At 36.0% G+C, this 20,393-nt stretch overlaps 1 protein-coding gene across 1 annotated transcript in view; it reads left to right on the top strand.

Moving 5' to 3' along the window:
* Positions 1-20,393, top strand: part of CPEB4 (cytoplasmic polyadenylation element binding protein 4) — a 72,549-nt gene that overhangs the window by 9,303 nt on the left and 42,853 nt on the right. The window contains exon 3 of the mRNA XM_070739394.1: positions 6,783-6,864. Coding sequence (XP_070595495.1) covers positions 6,783-6,864 — 82 coding nt within the window. The remainder of the gene's footprint in view (positions 1-6,782; positions 6,865-20,393) is intronic.

Raw genomic sequence — 20,393 nt, 5'->3', positions numbered from 1 at the left:
TGGTTATGTTATGTTCTAACCAAATACAATAGTTGAAAAAGGGAGTGGATCACTAAGATTAATATCTTATTTTTCCAAGAATAAATAATATGTATTTTTTTCCAGCTGTATTAATTTGGAGATGTTAGCAATTTTACCCAATTTACTTGCCTTTCAGGAATGTTAGCAGGTTAGGAATTTTGACAGTTGAAATCTAGAAGGACTGGGAAGGGGGACTGGAAGAGGGGGAAGGTGTGTCTGGATCAAATGCAGGTTTGGATCTAGTTAGTACTTGGACAGAGATCACTAAAAACATCTAGGGCTTGGTAAATTTAAAAAAAAAAATCCTAGAAGAAGGTGGAGATCAACCCTGAAAACTACATGCATTTGTCCATGGATTCATCAGCCATTGAGCCATTGAGCTTGACTCAATGGCTGACTTTATACTTGAGCTTGACTTTATACTAAATATCATGTGATAGAGTGAATAATATATGGTCGGTGGATATATTTCTCTTGAATAGAGGCCCAGATAAATCGTATCATCACTAGTTATATTACAAAGTCCTTCATCTTCAAAGATTTCTCACTTTAAAAGGACCTATTTAAAAACCCAGGCCTTTGTTACAAACGAATTTGGCACACCCAAACATGTTTTTATTTTATAATGTTTGTTGCTGTGTTCCGGATAAGATTGCCTCAACTTGGCAAACATGGGACTTTCATCAGTTACTGTTCAGATGATAGCAACACAAACTGACTCATATCTTGATGCTTTAAACTATATGCATGCTTTACTTAAGTAGAGACTAGGTATAAAACCACAAAGATGGGAACTCATTGTGGTATTGTGGTGCAAGAGGTTACACTAATAGTTGATGTCCTAATTTTGTATTCTTGTTCTTCTTGCATCGTATTGAAGCTTTTCCAATTACAAAATCCAGTACTAATATTCTTGATTAACTTCATTATCTACTGTATTTTTACAGCAGAAGATAGGACTAATGCATGAATTGCAGGTTTCCATACTATCTGCCTTATGTACCAATATTTTTGCTATTATTTTAAAATTTTACAGAACATGATTGGTAGGTAATAAAAAGAGCTCCCCTCCTGCCTCCCATCTTTCTCCTCCATATTTTGAATTTGGGGGAAGGATATTGTTAAATAAAGAGATTTGGCTACTTCAGAAAAAAGAATTAAGTGTTTTAGTCAGTATTTACATTGGCTTTCAAAAACATATTTTGCTGTGTTTATTTGTAGTAAGTTCAAAAGGATTGTAGTAAATGCAGTGTACGCAGAGATTATTTTTATTTTTCTCAAGGAATTCTAGACATAATTGGAGCTATGGCTTTCCATTTTGAATGTCACAATGAGTGTAAAATCTTTATTTAAATTGATACATTATGATTAAAGCATGAATGTAAAACAAGTTGCAGCCAAGTTATATTTTATTCCCCTTCATATCTCTGAATTATTTTAAAATACCTTTTAAGCAAAATAGCCAACAAATTTTCTTTTTCTTTTAACAAATTATGATAATAAAGAATATTCATTGATGGTTTTTGCTTTATAGAAAGCAAATGTTTATTAATACCATTTGGCTCCGTTTTTACCAAGTCTTCCCACACAACTGTAAGGTTTAATTAAAATCTTGTATGCTTTTTGTACTCTGATTAAATGAAGAAAATAATATAAGATCCTGATAGCTCTTTAAGGAACAGCTGTTACCGTATTTCCTCATTTGCTGACACTCTCCTATCTTCAAGGGAATAAAGTACTAAATTAGTACTGTAACCTTGATTAGTCAGGCTGTTATTAGCACAATTATTTGTGTGTTCTTTGTAGAGTTCACAGTTCAGGATCTTGTGTACAAGTTGTAAAAAACCCCTGTTTAACTAAAAACTGTGTTATACCATGCGGTGGTAAATCTGATGTACTTTCTTGTGTCACAGTTCTTATATAAGCATAGTCATCAAACTGGATTGATTTACTCATGTAGGTAATGTGTGGCCATGGAAGTGTCTGTTCAGCTTGTTGTGCCTCATGGGAGTTCAGGAGGGGCGGGGGAGTTGGCAAAAGATATAATTTACTGCATGTCAAAAGGGATTTGTACATACGTATTTTTAGAGAAAGCCCACTGCTGCAAATTTTACGGAGAAGCTCATGAACAAATATGCAAACATTCTTCATAGAGTGACAGGCAGTCGATTTGTTGTCCTCTTTTGGGATACCCACATCAGACAGCTAGCATCTTGTAACGTAGCAGATTAAAACAGATTCTTTCAGCTTTTGGAGAAGTTAAAGCTTTGTGTGTGAGAGACCATTCTGTGCTTTCTGATAAAAAGATGCGAGAGCCAAAACACATTCTGACATCATGTAAGATAGCACTTTTGTACTTATCACGCCACAATGAACTTAACATTTGCAGCTAATTCATGTTGAGTTAAATCTACAGGCCATCAAGACTGTTTTGTATGTCTTCCAAGATCTCATCTAGAGCTATACAATATTTTTTTAAATTTAGACGTGAATTAAAATGAACAGAATTAGGAGTCCTCTGAGTGAAATAGTGTTGTTGGTCTTGTCTTATTGGGAAAAAAACAATTTCCCTTTTTAAATATTAAGGCAGGGAATGAAAGTAGAAAAAATAAAATTTTATGCCTGTTTTTACTACATGCTGTAATGTACTAACTAAGCTACCCAAATGCTACTCGAGGATAGCTAGTTTTTATGAAAATGATAAACACAAGACCACATTATCTAAAAAGTAAACCTACTTTTATTTTAGATGTTGATTTAATTCCTTTATTATTTATCTGTATTTCTAGTGTGTACCAATGGTATTTAGTTGGTCATTTTATAGCTAAATGTATTTTGTTTACACCACAAGGCAATAAAATTAGAATGGCTGACTTCCTAAATTTGATTCTTATTTTCAGGAGTATTTTCTTGTTTGTTCATTTGTTTCTATCACTGTGTCTTTTCTGTGATACTTGATGCATGATACCGTGTATGGAACTCTTGAGTGGCAGTTGGTACATTCATGGTATATTTATTAATGGTTTTCACAGACATTGTTAAAAAATATATCAAGGTGAAAAATCTGATACTCCACTGACTTGATGCCAGCCTCTCAGTAATTATGCTGACTGACTGACTAACTCAGGAATGTTTCAAGCTTTTCCTTAATGTTCTGATACATCCAAAATTAAATGGATTTTTAAAAACTTATATAAGACTGAAGAGAATTGGCTTCCTTGCACTGCTGCGCAAGAGAATGGTACTATCTGTTGGTAATAGACAGAATGAGTTTTGATGCCATATTAGATTAATATAAATTGTTCACCAATGCATGATGTCTTACCAAGAATAAGATGAATTCTTAATAAAAATAACTACACAATAAAAAGTACATGTTACATTAGGTTACCACATTGTATTTCTAACACAACTACAGTATTTATAAATTTTGGAGGAGGGATTAAAAGTGAAATAACACGTTTTAATCTGGAGTATATTGATCACAATTCAATTCTATCAATTTAGCTAAAAGAAATAAAATACTGAGTTATTTCCAGTTATGGATTTCTTTTTCAGTACTGGAATTTCCTTCAGTTACGTTGCCATTCTGTGACGTATAAGTGATGTTTTTCTCCTTCATGGAGCTGGGATGGGCGTGGCCTGTGCATGACGCATCTGACCTGTGGGCCTCCAGTTTGACACCCCTAATTTAGAGTATTAAAATTGATATTTCAACTTTAAACATACTTTAGACATGTTCAATGATAGAAAAGCTTTGCTTCAAATTTTGCTTTATATTTTACTTTCTGTTTTTTCTCTCATTGTAGATGTTAAGTATACACAGTTTTTCAAATAATAGTGATACTGAAATGAGGAGAATTATTTAGTAAATATAGTAAATTCTTTTCAACATTTCAGTTTTCAAAGAACATACAGGATTGTTGTAGATTTAAATTTTACCTGCCACTCTGTATTCTTTTGGAAATGAGTATGAAAGAGGAGCTGGCTTTGAACTTGAAATACAAAGTGGTATCTCGAACATGTCTGTTACTTAATTTTGATGTTTTAGTTATAGAAGAGTTACCAAACTACAGTATACTAAATGTTTAAATCAAAAATCATTTTTGATCATGTTTTTGTTGGTATTGTTTCACAGAACTGTAATAATTGTGAAACTGACACATAGTATTCAAATGTGACACAGCAAAGTTTATTTTGATTTTTGACAGTCCATAGATTTCTGCTTCAAAGATGCTTTAAGCAGTGTTTTCTTTTTGATGGACCTTTTAATGTTTCCATTTAATTGTGTCCAATTCTTTGAGACTACTTGGACAGTGACTTGACAAGGTTTGTCAGAAATGGTTTGCCATTGCCGCCTTCCTAAGGCAGAGAGAAAGAGACTGGCCCAAGGTCACTGAGCTGGCCTTGGGCCTAAGGCAGGATTAGAACTCATGACTTCCTAGTTTCTTTCTAGCTTGATGCCTTAACCACTACTTTGAGTTAGTTTTTATTAGTAGTGTTATGCATTAATAAATATAGTGAAACAAAGTAAAGCTAAAAATCAAAAAGTGGGTCAATACAAGAGCTTAATATTAATTAAGAGAGCAATATTAATTAATCAATTTATGTTCCATTTTTCCTTCAGAAGTCTTCTTCCTACTCTCAAGTGAGAAATACGGTATAATTAGATATTTGACTGGATAAAAGCCATCTATTGAACTTTATGATTTTGCATTAATTTGAGCTTTCCATAGCTGTAGGCTTAGACGGAACTGTAGCTTTTGTTAAAATAGGACTTTGGAGAATTATTGGATATACATGTTCCAGGTTTACAGAGAATATATGATGGTGGTTAGTTAGTTAGTGAAATTTCAGTGAAATGTTGATGTAAATTATAATATAATTCTAACTATCCTAAATGCTTAGTAATCTTGTGGCCTGAAATACTGTACCACACAATTTCGAATATTTCTAAGAAATAGCATTTTGTACTTTTTTGTGAAGTATCCTGAAATTATTGATAGTTACCATTTTAGGATATTGTACAGCACATTACTTAATTATAAGTACATAGTAAATGTCATGTAGTGCTATCTTACAGGATTAGGATTTATTTATTATTTAATTAATTAATTAGATTTCTATGCTGCCCTTTCTCAACCGATTCATTTATTTTAGAAATAATACATTTTTGGAACTTTGGATATTAAAGGACACTTTTTTACTTACTATCATCAGATTATTTGTTGTAATATTTAAAAATATTTTTGACCTTTTAATGATTTTTACCCTGACATATTTTACTATTCTATTGATGTTTATTACTGGTAGGATTTGGGAATGAATTTTAATTACATATTCCTATGTTAATAATTGTGTTAACTATAATTCTTTATAAAATTATTTTCACTTAAGTTTGAAGACCATAGCTTTTAATTAAATTGTAGAGAATTTAACCGATTACATTTAGTATAAAGCCATTTCAATCTGCATTTCCAATTTTATTTGCATCGCAACAGTATTTATTTATTTATTTATTTATTTATTTACTTACTTACTTACTTACTTACTTACTTAATTATTATTAGAGTTGGAAGGGACCTTGTAGGTAATCTAATCCAACCCCCACCCCACCCCGCTCAAGTGGGAGTCCCTGCACTATTTGGCTGTCCAATCTCCTCTTGAAGTATTGGAGCTCTCACAATTTCTATGGGCAAGCTGTTCCACTGGTTGATCACTCTTATTGTCAGGAAATTTCCCCTTATTTCCAGGTTGAATCTCTCCTTGGTCAATTTCCATCCATTATCCTTGTCTGGCCTTCTGGTGCTTTGAAAAACAGTCTGACCCCCTCCTCTCTGTGGCAGCCCCTCAAGTATTGGAAGACTGCTATCATGTCACCCCTGTTCCTTCTCTTTGCCTCTTTGTATAATGAAATATAGAGCAGAAAACTCTCAGAATAGCTATGAATTCTATATGTTGACAACAGAACCATCCTTATTGAAACGTACGAATTGTATCTTCGACTTTAAGTTGTCACTTGGCATCTAAAACTCTGTGATTCAGCCAAGGAAGTGTTGCTGGAAAGAATCATAGAAAAACAATTGTAATGTCTATTTCTCAATTGAATGGGATCCTTTTGAATAGAAACCAAATAAGGGTAAGCAAGGTTCATGTCAACAGAAGTAATGTTTAATATTCCAATATAGGGTCACTTTTTATTTCACTTGATTTGGCTTTGTTGTTGGCAGACTAAATTGTAGGCTGATGAGTTTCTTGTAATATATGAATAATTGGAATAGAAAGAATAGAATAGAATAGAATTCTTTATTGGCCAAGTGTGATTGGAGACACAAGGAATTTGCCTTTGGTGCATATTCTCTCAGTGTACATAAAAATACATTTGTCAAGAATCATGAGGTACAAAACTTAATGATTGTCATAGGGTATAATAAGCAATCAGGATTACTTGAAACATGCAAGCTATTATGTTTTGAAATTATATTTTAGTTTGTTGAAATTGTGTATGATACTTTGAATAATTTTTGACATGGAAGGTGGGCCAGAGTTCTAAAGGATTGTTCAGGTGTATGTACAGTTTTACCAAATTCTGCAACATGTGGCATTTTTAGACATTTACTAAGCCATTAATAACTTTCTAGTTAATTTATGCTTCAAGTTCTTATATTTAGAAGTGATTAGTACATTGAAAAAAAATAATTGAAAATGTTCTTAGCTTAGCTTAGCTCCCGCTCTAAACTGTTCTTTGTGTTTATTTACAGGATCGTACAAGAACTTTTGACATGCATTCACTGGAGAATTCATTAATCGACATAATGAGAGCTGAAAGTGATTCTCTGAAAGGTAACCTTGGATTACTGTTTTTGGGGATTAAATAATTAGAATAATATAGTAGTGCATGGTAGAAAGTTCTTCAATTTATAGTACAGTTAAAGCATTTACCACCCATATGTCCTTCACCAATTATCTGTCTTTCATCATAAGCAATTAAATCAAAGCTACCATTGAAATAATTCCTTTTTCATGTATGTGCATGAATAGACTTGTGCTTAAACCATTTGTTTCAAACAGACCCTTTTCTAACCATACACTTACCATACAGTCACTATTCTTATTCTCTGTTGGGTCCCCAAAGGGCCCGGTCACTTTTCCTGTACTCTCTCATCTCATTCTTAACTACCTGTTCGTTCATGTTCTCTATAGGATTATTCTGAATGTTGATCTGGTCATTAATTGGTATTAATATTGAAAAAATGAAAGTGAAAGAAATAAGACTAAAAGTGGCATGAGTGCAGCATGAGAAAGCATGAGTCTTGCACACAAAAGGTTTAGAAGATAAATTAATCTCTCAAATGAATAAACAGGAAGCGGACATCGAGAATATAGAAGCTACTATTAAATTTCAGTGCAATAAAAATGTGTGGAACTAAGGGAAAGTATGAAAAAGCATGCTTGCTGAAATGACAAAGTGAAAAAGTCTAAAACAGAGCCATGAATGTGGTTAAAACAAAGGAGATACAATTTTGTATAGACATTATAGAGTTATCTCAAAGAGTAGGATTGAATTTAATGCTATAAATGTTAATGCCCAAAAATTATGAAAACACATTTCCTAATATAAATATTAGGATAATTATTGAGGCTGTAAGTAATATTACTTACTGAATAGTTTAAAAGTTTCATCTGTTTGAAATGTTTCAGAAAATATAGATATTGTTCTCATCTATAAAAAGATAGGTAACAAAAGAAAAAAACCTTACAGGGGACTAATTTGTTAAGACTTCCTTAGAAGTTGCTTGGTAGATCTTTGATTGAAAGGATAGAAGTGACTAACAAACCACAATTTGAAAGGTATTGTACATATTATGATTTGTATAGTTCCAATCATAATATTATATATTATGATTGGAACTATACAAATCAGATATTTGGTTTTCAGCAGTTATTGAGAAAGGCATGATGGTGACAAATATATATATTTTTGTATAGAGAAAGCAAGTATGGTGAATAGGTTTGAATAATGGGATGTCTTGTGAGAATGTAGGGATGAAGATTGATCACTGATAAAAATGGTCTATAGTGGAAGGAAAATGCAGATGAATAAATCTCATACTTAACAAATGGTATAATATTAAGCAAGATGTCAAATAAGATGTGTAATATCCCCTTGATTGTTTATTTATGAATAAATGTGTAAAGATACTGACTGTATTAAAGGGATGCTAGCTGGAGACCTAATTTTGTGGGAAATCTTATGCTGTTATGCTGCCTAAAAAACCAAATAAATTGCAACAAATAATAGAATAGGTATATCATATGAGGCTTGAAGGGATACACATCTGGAAATTAAGGTATCAAAGACAAAAGTACTTTTATTGGAGAGGGAAAATAGAGAGAATTATATCAGATTTTATCTAAGTGGGCAAAGATTAGAGAATGTAGATGAATTTTGTATAACTTGGTAGAATAGTTTGCAAAGATAGGGGAATGATTGGAGAAATGTTAAGATATTAAGAGGCTAGTAGAAGGATGGTAAATAATATGTGGTTTGTTGCGAAGAATAAACATTTGTGAAAAGAAGTAAAGAAAATGAGCATTGGGTATTTCAGGAGAAATTTAAAAGAAAGTTGAGTGCAAAGGAACTGCGAAAGGAATCTAAAAGTAAGTTAAATGCAGTGGAAATGCAATACTTTGGCATTATATGTGATAAACCCAAAACGACAGCGCCAGGGATGAATTTATGATAAATGACTAAGGATTAAAATCCAAAAGGAAATTGCCAGTACAAAACTAGTCTGTTGAGGTGGTCTGATTAAAATGACTGTGGATCAAGTTGCAAAAGGGATAGCTAAAGAATGGTTGAAAGAGAGAAGACTGAGAAAGCCATGCTTTGATGCAGTTAGAACATAGAATATAGAAACATAAGACTGGAAGGGAACTTGAAGGTCTTCTAGTCCAATCCGCCTGCTCAAGGCAGGGGTCCTTATATTATTATTATTTATTATTTATTAGATTTGTATGCCGCCCCTCTCCGCAGACTCAGGACGGCTCACAACAATAATAAAACAATGTACAGAGAACAAATCTAATATTTAAAAATCTAAAAACCCATTATTTAAAAGAACATACAACACAAGCATAGCATACATAAAACTATATAGGCCTGGGGGAGATATCTCAATTCACCCATGCCTGACGGTAGAGGTGGGTTTTAAGGAGTTTGCGAAAGACAAGGAGGGTGGGGGCAATCCTAATCTCTGGGGGGAGCTGATTCCAGAGGGTCGGGGCCACCGCAGAGAAGGCTCTTCCCCTGAGTCCCGCCAGACGGCATTGTTTAGTCGACAGGACCCAGAGAAGGCCAACTCTGTGGGAATTAACCGGTCACTGGGATTCGTGTGGCAGAAGGCGGTCCCGGAGATATTCTGGCCCGATGCCATGAAGGGCTTTATAGGTCATAACCAACACTTTGAATTGTGACCGGAAACTGATCGGCAACCAATGCAGACTGTGGAGTGTTGGAGTGACATGGGCACACCTAGGGAAGCCCATGATTGCTCTCACAGCTGCATTTTGCATGATCTGAAGTTTCCGAACACTCTTCAAAGGTAGCCCCATGTAGAGAGCATTACAGTAGTCAAACCTCAAGGTGATGAGGGCGTGAGTGACTGTGAACAATGACTCCCGGTCCAAATAGGGCCGCAACTGGCGCAACAGGTTTCCACAGACAAACAGTTGTCCAGTCTTTTCTTGAACTCTTGTCTGTCTTGGGGGAAAAAGAAGGGAGAGATCGTGTAAAAGAAGGGGGAATTATATACAGTTGATATGTAGGAGTAAATGAACCTAAGTTACATGATATGTGATTACTGGTTATACATGTGAGAGTTGATATGATCCTAGGAAAAGAGAGGCACAAAGCAATGTTTGAAGAGATGCATGGATGTGTGGGAGCAAGGATGTTTTGTAATAATAGAAAGATATGGAGTCATTATATGTAGTGAATGATGCCTCTGTTAACCAGATTTAGCTATGTTTTCTCTTTCTTATCTCATATATTTTAAGTTCTTTTCCGCAGTTTGCATAATACTACTAATCTCAAAGGGACTAATGGGATAAGGATATGTAATTTTAAAACAGTTGCTTCTTCCTTTTATTTGATAGTTTGTTCTTACTGCAGTTTTTTCCTCCTCCATTTACCTAAAGAGGAAGCTAAGCATTTGTTTATTCTTAATGCCGTCCTTGAAATAAATGCAAGTATGAAGTTTGGGATTTCCAGTGAACACAAGAGATTTAAAACTGAATTTGATATGGAAAATTGTATCAGTTGGCATATTTTTTCCCAATAATAATTACATAGTATTGGGCAATTTGCTCACATCTAGTACAGAATTATTATGAGAAAGCAACAACATTTGTTTGATTTTATGGAAAGTAATTAAGGATTGGCAGGTGAACTGTGAATAAAGAGAGATAATCACAATCTAAAATTAAGACGTCAAGGCTTGGATCAATGTTTAGGCTGATTACTGCATACTATGACTTCTTTCTATACTGGTAGTCATCTGAAGTACAACATGATGCAGAATCTGTCACTAAATAGAATAGAAAATACATAAAACACACATCTTTTAAAAAAATCATTTGTTTTCCATGTCTGCTGGCATTTTGAGAAGTGTAGTTCCTGCATGCTATAATACGTGACTGTACTAACATCTCCCTATGAAATTTTACATCTCTGATTATGTTACATGCTCCAACCCTTCCAGGCAGCACCCAAATCTCTGAGTGGCCTGAGACTTGAATAACTAATACTATGCTGTTAGAAGGAAAATAATTACAGACCCCTCATATCCAGGACATTAACTATTCCAATTCTTCCTCTTAGGATAGAAACATAGAAACATAGAAGTCTGACGGCAAAAAAAGACCTCATGGTCCATCTAGTCTGCCCTTATACTATTTTCTGTATTTTATCTTAGGATGGATATATGTTTATCCCAGGCATGTTTAAATTCAGTTACTGTGGATTTATCTACCACTTCTGCTGGAAGTTTGTTCCAAGAATCTACTACTCTTTCAGTAAAATAATATTTTCTCATGTTGCTTTTGATCTTTCCCCCAACTAACTTCAGATTGTGTCCCCTTGTTCTTGTGTTCACTTTCCTATTAAAAATACTTCCCTCCTGGACCTTATTTAACCCTTTAATATATTTAAATGTTTCGATCATGTCCCAGGATGCTGCAATAGGGCATTATTACATGCCAAACCAACTAGATACACAAGGACGGTGTCCCCCCCCCCTCATGCCATCATTCTATTGAACACCTAATCCTCATAGTACTGTCTTATGTCTAAGTATATTCCACGCATGTTGTATGGCTGTAATATTATTACTATCCTTCTCATCTCTTCCACTATTCTGTCTTATTAGTGTCATTATTATGATTATTATTACCGGTGCTCTGTTGCTTTTCATGGGCACTGCACGCTTCTGCACTGGAGACAAATTCCTTGTGTGTCCAATTACACTTGGCCAATAAAGAATCTCCTCTCTTCTCATCTCATAGAAACATAGAAACATAGAAGACTGACGGCAGAAAAAGACCCCATGGTCCATCTAGTCTGCCCTTTTACTATTTCCTGTATTTTATGTTACAATGGATATATGTTTATCCCAGGCATGTTTAAATTCGGTTACTGTGGATTTACCAACCACGTCTGCTGGAAGTTTGTTCCAAGGATCTACTACTCTTTCAGTAAAATAATACTTTCTCATGTTGCCTTTGATCTTTCCCCCAACTAACTTCAGATTGTGTCCCCTTGTTCTTGTGTTCACTTTCCTGTTAAAAACACTTCCCTCCTGAACCCTATTTAACCCTTTAACATATTTAAATGTTTCGATCATGTCCCCCCTTTTCCTTCTGTCTTCCAGACTATACAGATTGAGTTCATTAAGTCTTTCCTGATACGTTTTATACTTCAGACCTTCCACCATTCTTGTAGCCCGTCTTTGGACCCGTTCAATTTTGTCAATATCTTTTTGTAGGTGAGGTCTCCAGAACTGAACACAGTACTCCAAATGTGGTCTCACCAGCGCTCTATATAAGGGGATCACAATCTCCCTCTTCCTGCTTGTTATACCTCTAGCTATGCAGCCAAGCATCCTACTTGCTTTTCCTACTGCCCGACCACACTGCTCACCCATTTTGAGACTGTCAGAAATCACTACCCCTAAATCCTTCTCTTCTGAAGTTTTTGCTAACACAGAACTGCCAATGCAATACTCAGATTTAGGATTCCTTTTCCCCAAGTGCATTATTTTACATTTGGAAACATTAAACTGCAGTTTCCATTGCTTTGACCATTTATCTAGTAACGCTAAATCATTTACCATATTACAGACCCCTCCAGGAATATCAACCCTATTGCACACTTTAGAGTCATCGGCAAATAGGCAAACCTTCCCTACCAAACCTTCCCCTATGTCACTCACAAACATATTAAAAAGAATAGGACCCAGAACAGACCCTTGTGGCACACCGCTTGTAACCTGTCTCTGCTCAGAATACTCGCCATTAACAATAACTCTCTGATGTCTATGCTTCAGCCAGCTTGAAATCCACTGAACTATCCAGGGATTAAGTCCAATCTTCACTAATTTATCTATCAGCTCTTTATGTGGAACCGTATCAAAGGCTTTGCTGAAGTCCAGATAGGCAATATCCACGGCACCACCTTGATCCAACACCTTTGTGACATAGTCAAAGAACTCAATGAGATTAGTCTGACACGATTTGCCTTCAGTAAAGCCATGCTGATTTGGGTCCAATAAGTTATTGTTTTTTAGATGCTGATTTATCTCATCTCATCTCCTCCCCCTCCTCTCCTCCTCTCCTCTCCTCTCCTCTCATCTCCTCTCATCTCATCTCCTCCCCCTCCTCTCATCTCATCTCCTCCCCCTCCTCTCCTCTCCCCTCCTCTCCTCCTCTCCTCTCCTCCCCTCCTCTCCTCTCATCTCATCTCCTCCCCCTCCTCTCCTCTCATCTCATCTCCTCCCCCTCCTCTCATCTCATCTCCTCCCCCTCCTCTCCTCTCCCCTCCTCTCCTCCTCTCCTCCCCTCCTCTCCTCTCCTCCCCCTCCTCTCCTCTCATCTCATCTCCTCCCCCTCCTCTCCTCTCATCTCATCTCCTCCCCCTCCTCTCATCTCATCTCCTCCCCCTCCTCTCCTCTCATCTCATCTCCTCCCCCTCCTCTCCTCTCATCTCATCTCCTTCCTCTCATCTCATCTCATCTCCTCTCATCTCATCTCCTCCCCCTCCTCTCCTCTCATCTCATCTCCTCCCCCTCCTCTCATCTCATCTCCTCCCCCTCCTCTCATCTCATCTCATCTCCTCTCATCTCATCTCCTCCCCCTCCTCTCCTCTCATCTCATCTCCTCCCCCTCCTCTCATCTCATCTCCTCCCCCTCCTCTCCTCTCCCCTCCTCTCCTCCTCTCCTCTCCTCCCCTCCTCTCCTCCCCCTCCTCTCCTCTCATCTCATCTCCTCCCCCTCCTCTCCTCTCATCTCCTCCCCCTCCTCTCATCTCATCTCCTCCCCCTCCTCTCATCTCATCTCCTCTCATCTCATCTCCTCCCCCTCCTCTCATCTCCTCTCCTCTCATCTCATCTCCTCCCCCTCCTCTCCTCTCATCTCATCTCCTCCCCCTCCCCTCCCCTCCTCTCCTCCCCCTCCTCTCCTCTCCTCCTCTCCTCTCTTCTCTTCTTTTCTCTTCTTTTCCATCCCATCCTTCTCACTGAGGTGTAACTGAGTGAAGAATATGTCTAAAAATTTACAGCATCTGTAAGAAAAGAGGCCTCTTAAATAACTCTATATTTCTGATTCAACAATGGCTTGAATAAAAACTGAACTGCAAGTTGTTAATGTAAAGTTCTGTCAGAACAGAATGGTATGCCAGTTACTTGCTTGGTATAGAGTCAGTGCTTAACAGCAATCTTAACTTATATGTTTCTGGGGCCTATGTGTCTGATGCTGCATTTGCTTAGTTTATCAGGGCTTGTGCTCTAATTAGTAGGTTATTTTTGAGGAGTGCTTTGGCAGATTTATGATCTTCCTTAAAAGTACATGTTTTCTGTTTTCACAGTAGTTGTTGTTAATGGAATTAAGTTTTTTAAGTTACTCTTGACTCAAAGAGTCCTAAATGCTACACTGACTGGCAGATACTACACACTTCTGGAGGTGAAAAGTAATGACTGGTATCACCAAGCCAATATAATGTTTAAGATATGAAATCAAGTATTCAAGTAAAACAGGTAGTAAGAGAATCTGGCAAGACCTGATTAGCTGGCCTTTTCTTTCCACAGGGGAAAAAAACTGTTCCAGGATTGGTTGGCCTTGTCATCCATGACCTTTGATACTCTTTCCTGTATTACTATTTCTAGAATGAATTGAAATCCCTTAGTCTTGTCTGAAAGCTGGTTCAATTCAGCATACATCTAATTTACTAAGTCTTGTAACTAGGCAACTTTTATCGCTTGAGCACTAGGCATGTTGTGGTTTAATTTAATCTGGGTATTTCTGATGCTGAATCCAACTTCTTTAGGGAAATTATTTTATTCGCCTTTGTAATGTTTACTGGAAAACTATTTTTTGTGCTATCTTTCTGGAGAATGGTATTTCTTAGGTTATACATGACCTAGTGAGGATCTACAGCTTGTATGTGGGATAAAAGGAAATGAATTCCAGGCCAATAGGTGAGTGGGGGCTTGGTAAATGGACTCTTAGGGTATGCAAGCATAGCTGTTAAGCCATCTCTTCTAGGAATTCACACACACACACACACAAGGCAATTAGAATAACATCTAACATAAAACATCCATTGATATGTCAATAGTGAAAGGTTTTTCTATCACTTGATTGAAAATTCATGACATTTTTAATGTTAACAGGAAAGTGAATCAATACTTTTAACTGTTCAGAAAAAATGTATTATAATTCTAGATTCAAGGTTGTATAAACAAGGACAAAGTAGGGTTACGGGGAAGCATTTGAAAACAGAGACCCCCAAAGCATCTTGGAGCAAGTGAAGATTCCATCCTTGGAATAGTCTAACAGTTGTGTCCCCTGAAAGGCATAAACAACTCTGGGGTGTGTTCCAACTTACCTCGCTGCTGGTTTGCTTCCTCCCACACAATGTGGCCGCTTCGCACATGTGCATGTGCAGTGCTAAAAAATGGGGAAAAAAATCTCCCCCAAAAGCCGAAAACAAAATGGCAACACATGCGCAATGTCGGAAACTATACTTCTGCACATGTGCAGAAGAAAAAAAAAAGGAAAAAAATCCTCAACCTTTTTAAATTCCAAAAAAAAGTTGGCGGTATCCACAGACCAGTACCAACAGAACCGGTTCTGTAATGTCATCACTGGCTTGCTACCGGTTCAGGCAAACCAGTCCGAACCAGGAGGAATCCACTGCTGGACAACTGCTATGAAGTTTCTTCCTGGTGATGTTTATGTGTGTGATTTATGTGTAATCCTTTATGAAGTGTGCTTCATTCATACTGAAAGTCTTTTGCAAATCACTTCTTTTGAATGCTTTCCACAGTCCTAAATGAGAGTCATATTTTAAAAGAATTAAACATACACAATAAAAATGTGTTTTCAGATTGTCTAGTTGTAATCAAAATAAACACTGATGCCCATGTTAGACGTTAGAACTGATTTTCATTTCTGAAATCAGTTATGAACCATAATATTTCTTCAGGAGTCTTTTATGGTTTTGCATTCTAAAATTTAATCATATTCTTTGATAAATAATCCAGAAAGTCTAGTTGCCTTCTGAAAAAAACACCTTTGGGACAACCATGAGCCAGATGATTGAGAATCTCTACAATCTTTGCTAAATATTTTGAGAAAATAGCAAGTTTAAAACTTCAGTCGCTTTTAAAGTACAGATATATTAGATGTTCTTCTCTAATATGTTATCTCTGTAGATAGTTAAATGACCAGAAAGGCTTACGTTGAGAATGCTGATTCACAATGACAAAGATAGAAAATGTAAGGTGCCATAGCTAATTTACTGCCAAGAACTGTAGAGGTCATAGTACAAGTCATGCAATTTCTCCAACTTAATTTACTGAGCACAATAATGCAGAAGAAAAAAAAAAAGAACAATACACATTTTAATTATGTCTATATTACCTTTATCTCAAAAAAGGTTTCTTGAAATCCCCCCTGGAATTTATCACATTTAGATGTAATGCCTTTGTCATTCATGGTCTGTATTTTGTTGATTCAGGGAGAAAGACCTTTAATTTACATTAATCTGACTGATTACTTGGTGAATTTTGAATATGGAGGAGTCTAAACACATTTGTACTGAATGTAGATTTTTTTTCTTTACAATTTTCCTACTTATTGTAGGTACTGCTCTCTCATCAACCTTAAGTTTCAGAAATGATTCTTCATGGATATAATTCATTTGGCAAACAAGTTTTAATTACAACAAAACCAGAGTTTAATCCATATATTTACATTGATATAAAACTAAAGTAGATATTCTATCTAGGGATAGCAGTAGAACAAGAGAAAGGAATATGGGGTGGGGGGAAACCATGATTAGTTGAGGCTGGAATTTTAGGAAAGTATCAATGGAAAGAGAAAGGAATACAAAATACTTGCTTATTTTTTACACAAACCGACTATACCAAGGGTCTCCAACCTTGGCCACTTTAAGACTTGTGGACTTCAACTCCCAGGTTTTGCTGGCTGAGAAATTTTGGGAGTTGAATCCACAACTCTTAAAGTGGCCAAGGTTGCAGGGCTATAGTGGGGTGGGCCCCCTGAGGGTGGTACCAGGTGGGGCAGGTGTGACTCCAGGGAATATGCGTGGTCCCTCTCAATTGATTCCCCTAACCGAAAACAGGCTCCACTGAGCTCTGTGAGACTTACTCCCAGGTAAATGGGTAGCGCAGCCTTCTCCAGTCAATAGTTTGCTTGCAGTTTATAAAAAGTAAAATAATAAATATTAACACTAAAATTCCATTGGGGCCCAGATTGGAGAGTTGGGGAGGGCGTGAAATGTTTACTTCTTCTTGGGGGGAGGGGGCGTAATAGAAAATAATTGAGAAGCATTGGGCTATACTAACTAGTGGTAAGCAAGGTTTTATAAAATCCACAGTAATAATAAAGCAACTATATTTAAATATTATAGCCTCATTCATGTTCATGCATTGGCCTCACACAAGCAGCAATGTGCATATATTCCTGAATGGGCTGAAATCCTGGAAAGGAAAAGATCCTGAGATCAAGGAAGAGGGTTCAGATGAAATTGAAAATATAAGCTTTTACCTACTGCTCTCTAGAATGAAAATGAAGGCAAGCCAAGCTGTTGTTACTGTGCACGAAAAGAAGCAAATAAGGCTGGGAGGTGGTTTACTGCTGATATTTTCCATTCTGGTACTGAGAAAAGGGGAAGTCACAGTGACTTCCCTAAGGGATATTTATATGGGATGGGAAGATAAATAACAGAGGTTGTTTTCATTAGTCAGAAGGGATCTAGCTGGTAGATCTAATTGGCTATGCCTTTTGGATTAGGTGTTTCAAGTAAGAGCTGGAGAAAACCAGCATTTTTCTTCCCATAAACAAGGAATCTCAGTTAATGGTTCAAATTCGGTAGAAGTAATTGCTGTAAAGGATCTTAACCAAATTGGTATGTTAGGTATTTAGTTTGAAATGTATATTACAGTTAGCTATCCTTTTGCTATTTGGCCATTGCAAATGTTGAAACATTTTTACAATTTAGAGATACATGGTTTTGAAAAAAATATCCCGTGTAGATATAGGGAAGTAGCCCAGTATTTATTAATTAATTATATTAGGACAAGCAGAAATATAAATACTGCCCCCCACCATATTAAAATGTATTTGTGGTTATGCCCTCTTTAAAGTAATGCCAGTGAACTTAATGAGAGCTTTATTGTTTGTGAATTTTAAGAAGGTCATAATGTAAACCTCAAAAACATTCTAAATATCATGAGACAGAATTGGCATAGCAACTAAAGATACCAGAGTTAGCATCTGTGAGCACCTTGTTACATATTATATTCACAATACTCTTCGTGGTTGACATATGGTGGCCATCAAAAATTCTACAATAAATATTGATGGATTGTGATGACAACAGAGAAGCATGACCATCTTAATTTATTTTAGCTTTCTTATAATAGCTGTTGTCTTTTAGGGTGTAAAGAGAATGTAACATGATTAGGAATTAAACAACAACTAAATAAATATACGTAAACAATGGATGAATGAAATTAGATGTCCAGAGCTCTCCCACCTCTCACCTGTACCTTTATTCTGCCTCATTTCAGAGAGGCAGAGACCATGTACAGAGAAATGGATTGTGATTCCTTTTCTTGCACAAAGACAGATAAAGGTTAAAAATAACCTTAAAATATACTTAAATTAAGGTTGGCTACTGGCTACTGATGACTTCATGAGTATAGATCTGCATCTTTCTTGGCAAAAGTGCATCCCTACGATGGGATTCCCCACTCTCCTTGGGTGGCGGTGTTTCGCGGTGTTCTCCTGAACCCGAACTTTACCCGAACTTTTTTTAAAGGTTTGGGTTTGGATGCGGCATGCTGAACACTGCAAAGTTCGGCACAAGCCCGAACTTTGCAGGTTCAGTTCGCCCAACACTACATATAACATTACAGTAAAAGGGAAAAAATGAAATCAGTACATTGCTTGTTCTAATATGATTATTATTGCACACTCTCCCACTTGTTTGAAAGAAACATTGATGGTATTACTATCAGTTTTGTCCTATGGCCATATTTGGTTGTCAAAATTAGATGAAGGGTAGAAGAAATCTTCAAGGGGGATATTTTTCAATGGCAAATAATCTTTACTCATTCAGGGTTTATTATATTCCTGCAGACTGGAAGTGAATGATGGTAGTACCGGTAGTAGTGATATAATAATGATGTAGAAAATACCTCTAAAATATCTGCTACTTTCTGTTGACTTTATTGATGAATTTTGTGATCAGCAGGGTGGCTACCTGTCAGCTGTTTATGAAAAATTGATGGGAACAGATGATGATATTCTAATTCTTACCCTAAGGACTACATAAATTATGGAATAGTGTTGAATTTTTGCATATTATTCTAGCACTGGCTTTAAAGATAGTAAATTTTGGGATCGTAATCTGTAATCATGGTAACAAAATGGTAATAACTCAGACTTGAAGGATGGAAAAAATAAAATTGAGGGTTTGACAGGAAACACAAGGCCCTGTTCTGATCTCATTTTTAATCAGAAATGTAGACTCATGCTATGAGTTCTTATGGTTGATTTTCTTATGCTGTCTTTTAAATGCAGTATAAGCTTTCTCTTTGAGCTGGTTTTTCAAATATACAAATATTTCCAGTGGATTTATCAAACGTTGGAGAAAATAGGAAAAAAGTCTCATATGGAACGGCTGTGGATGCAGCTGAAACTCTTGGGAATAAATGCTCCCATAACCAAATAGAAAACTCATTAGTGAAGTTTGCAGAAGAAAGAGCTCAATCTAGGCTGTATTTTATGGTAGCTTTTAAAAAATAATAAGGCCTTCAGTTTTATACTCATATGATATAAGATCTAGTATTTTTAATATCATAAACTCAGAATGCCAGAAATCTGTTGATCTTGCTGGACAAATTTCAATTCAGGATAATTTTTTTATTGTATAAACAATTTTAAGTATTCTGAGTATTGTAAATGAGCCAGTTTCTTGGGTTTTTAATATATATTATGTGGTCTACTTTGTTGAATACTGCTGTTTTCCAATATTGACTATAAACCCTTGCCAATTGTTATAATTGTAGTTTTGTTTATTATCTTTCTGACTACTGTCTCATGTTTGCCTTGAGCAGCTGTCATTTTCAGTGCGGGTATTTATATCTACAAGAGTGCAGAATCTTCCTCTAGAAACTTGATTGCATTTCCTTTATGAGATATTTGACTTTCAAAAATTGAACATGACAGGGAGATCTGCTTTACCTCCTCCAAATTCATCTTATTTAACATGACAATTTGAACATTATCATCATGATAAACCAACCTTAGCTTTCTTGCTTCTGTGTAACAAAGTTCTTGATATAATGGCTTTGAAATTAGTTGTATGAATGGAATATAAGGAAAAAATGAATTAATTTGAGCAAGATATGATAGAGTAAAAAAATTAAGAAGAAATATCAAGGGAAACTTAAGATAATAGGAATGTTAGGTCATCAGTTTCTATCAATAATTTATTTTGTCTATATTATCCTAGGTTTCCCTTGATGGCCACTTATATTCCTCCAGAAAATCTTTAGACAAGACAA

This window comes from Erythrolamprus reginae, chromosome 2 (assembly GCF_031021105.1).
Source record: "Erythrolamprus reginae isolate rEryReg1 chromosome 2, rEryReg1.hap1, whole genome shotgun sequence".
NCBI classification, from domain to species: domain Eukaryota; kingdom Metazoa; phylum Chordata; class Lepidosauria; order Squamata; family Dipsadidae; genus Erythrolamprus; species Erythrolamprus reginae.
This window is presented reverse-complemented; position numbering and strand designations above follow the sequence as displayed.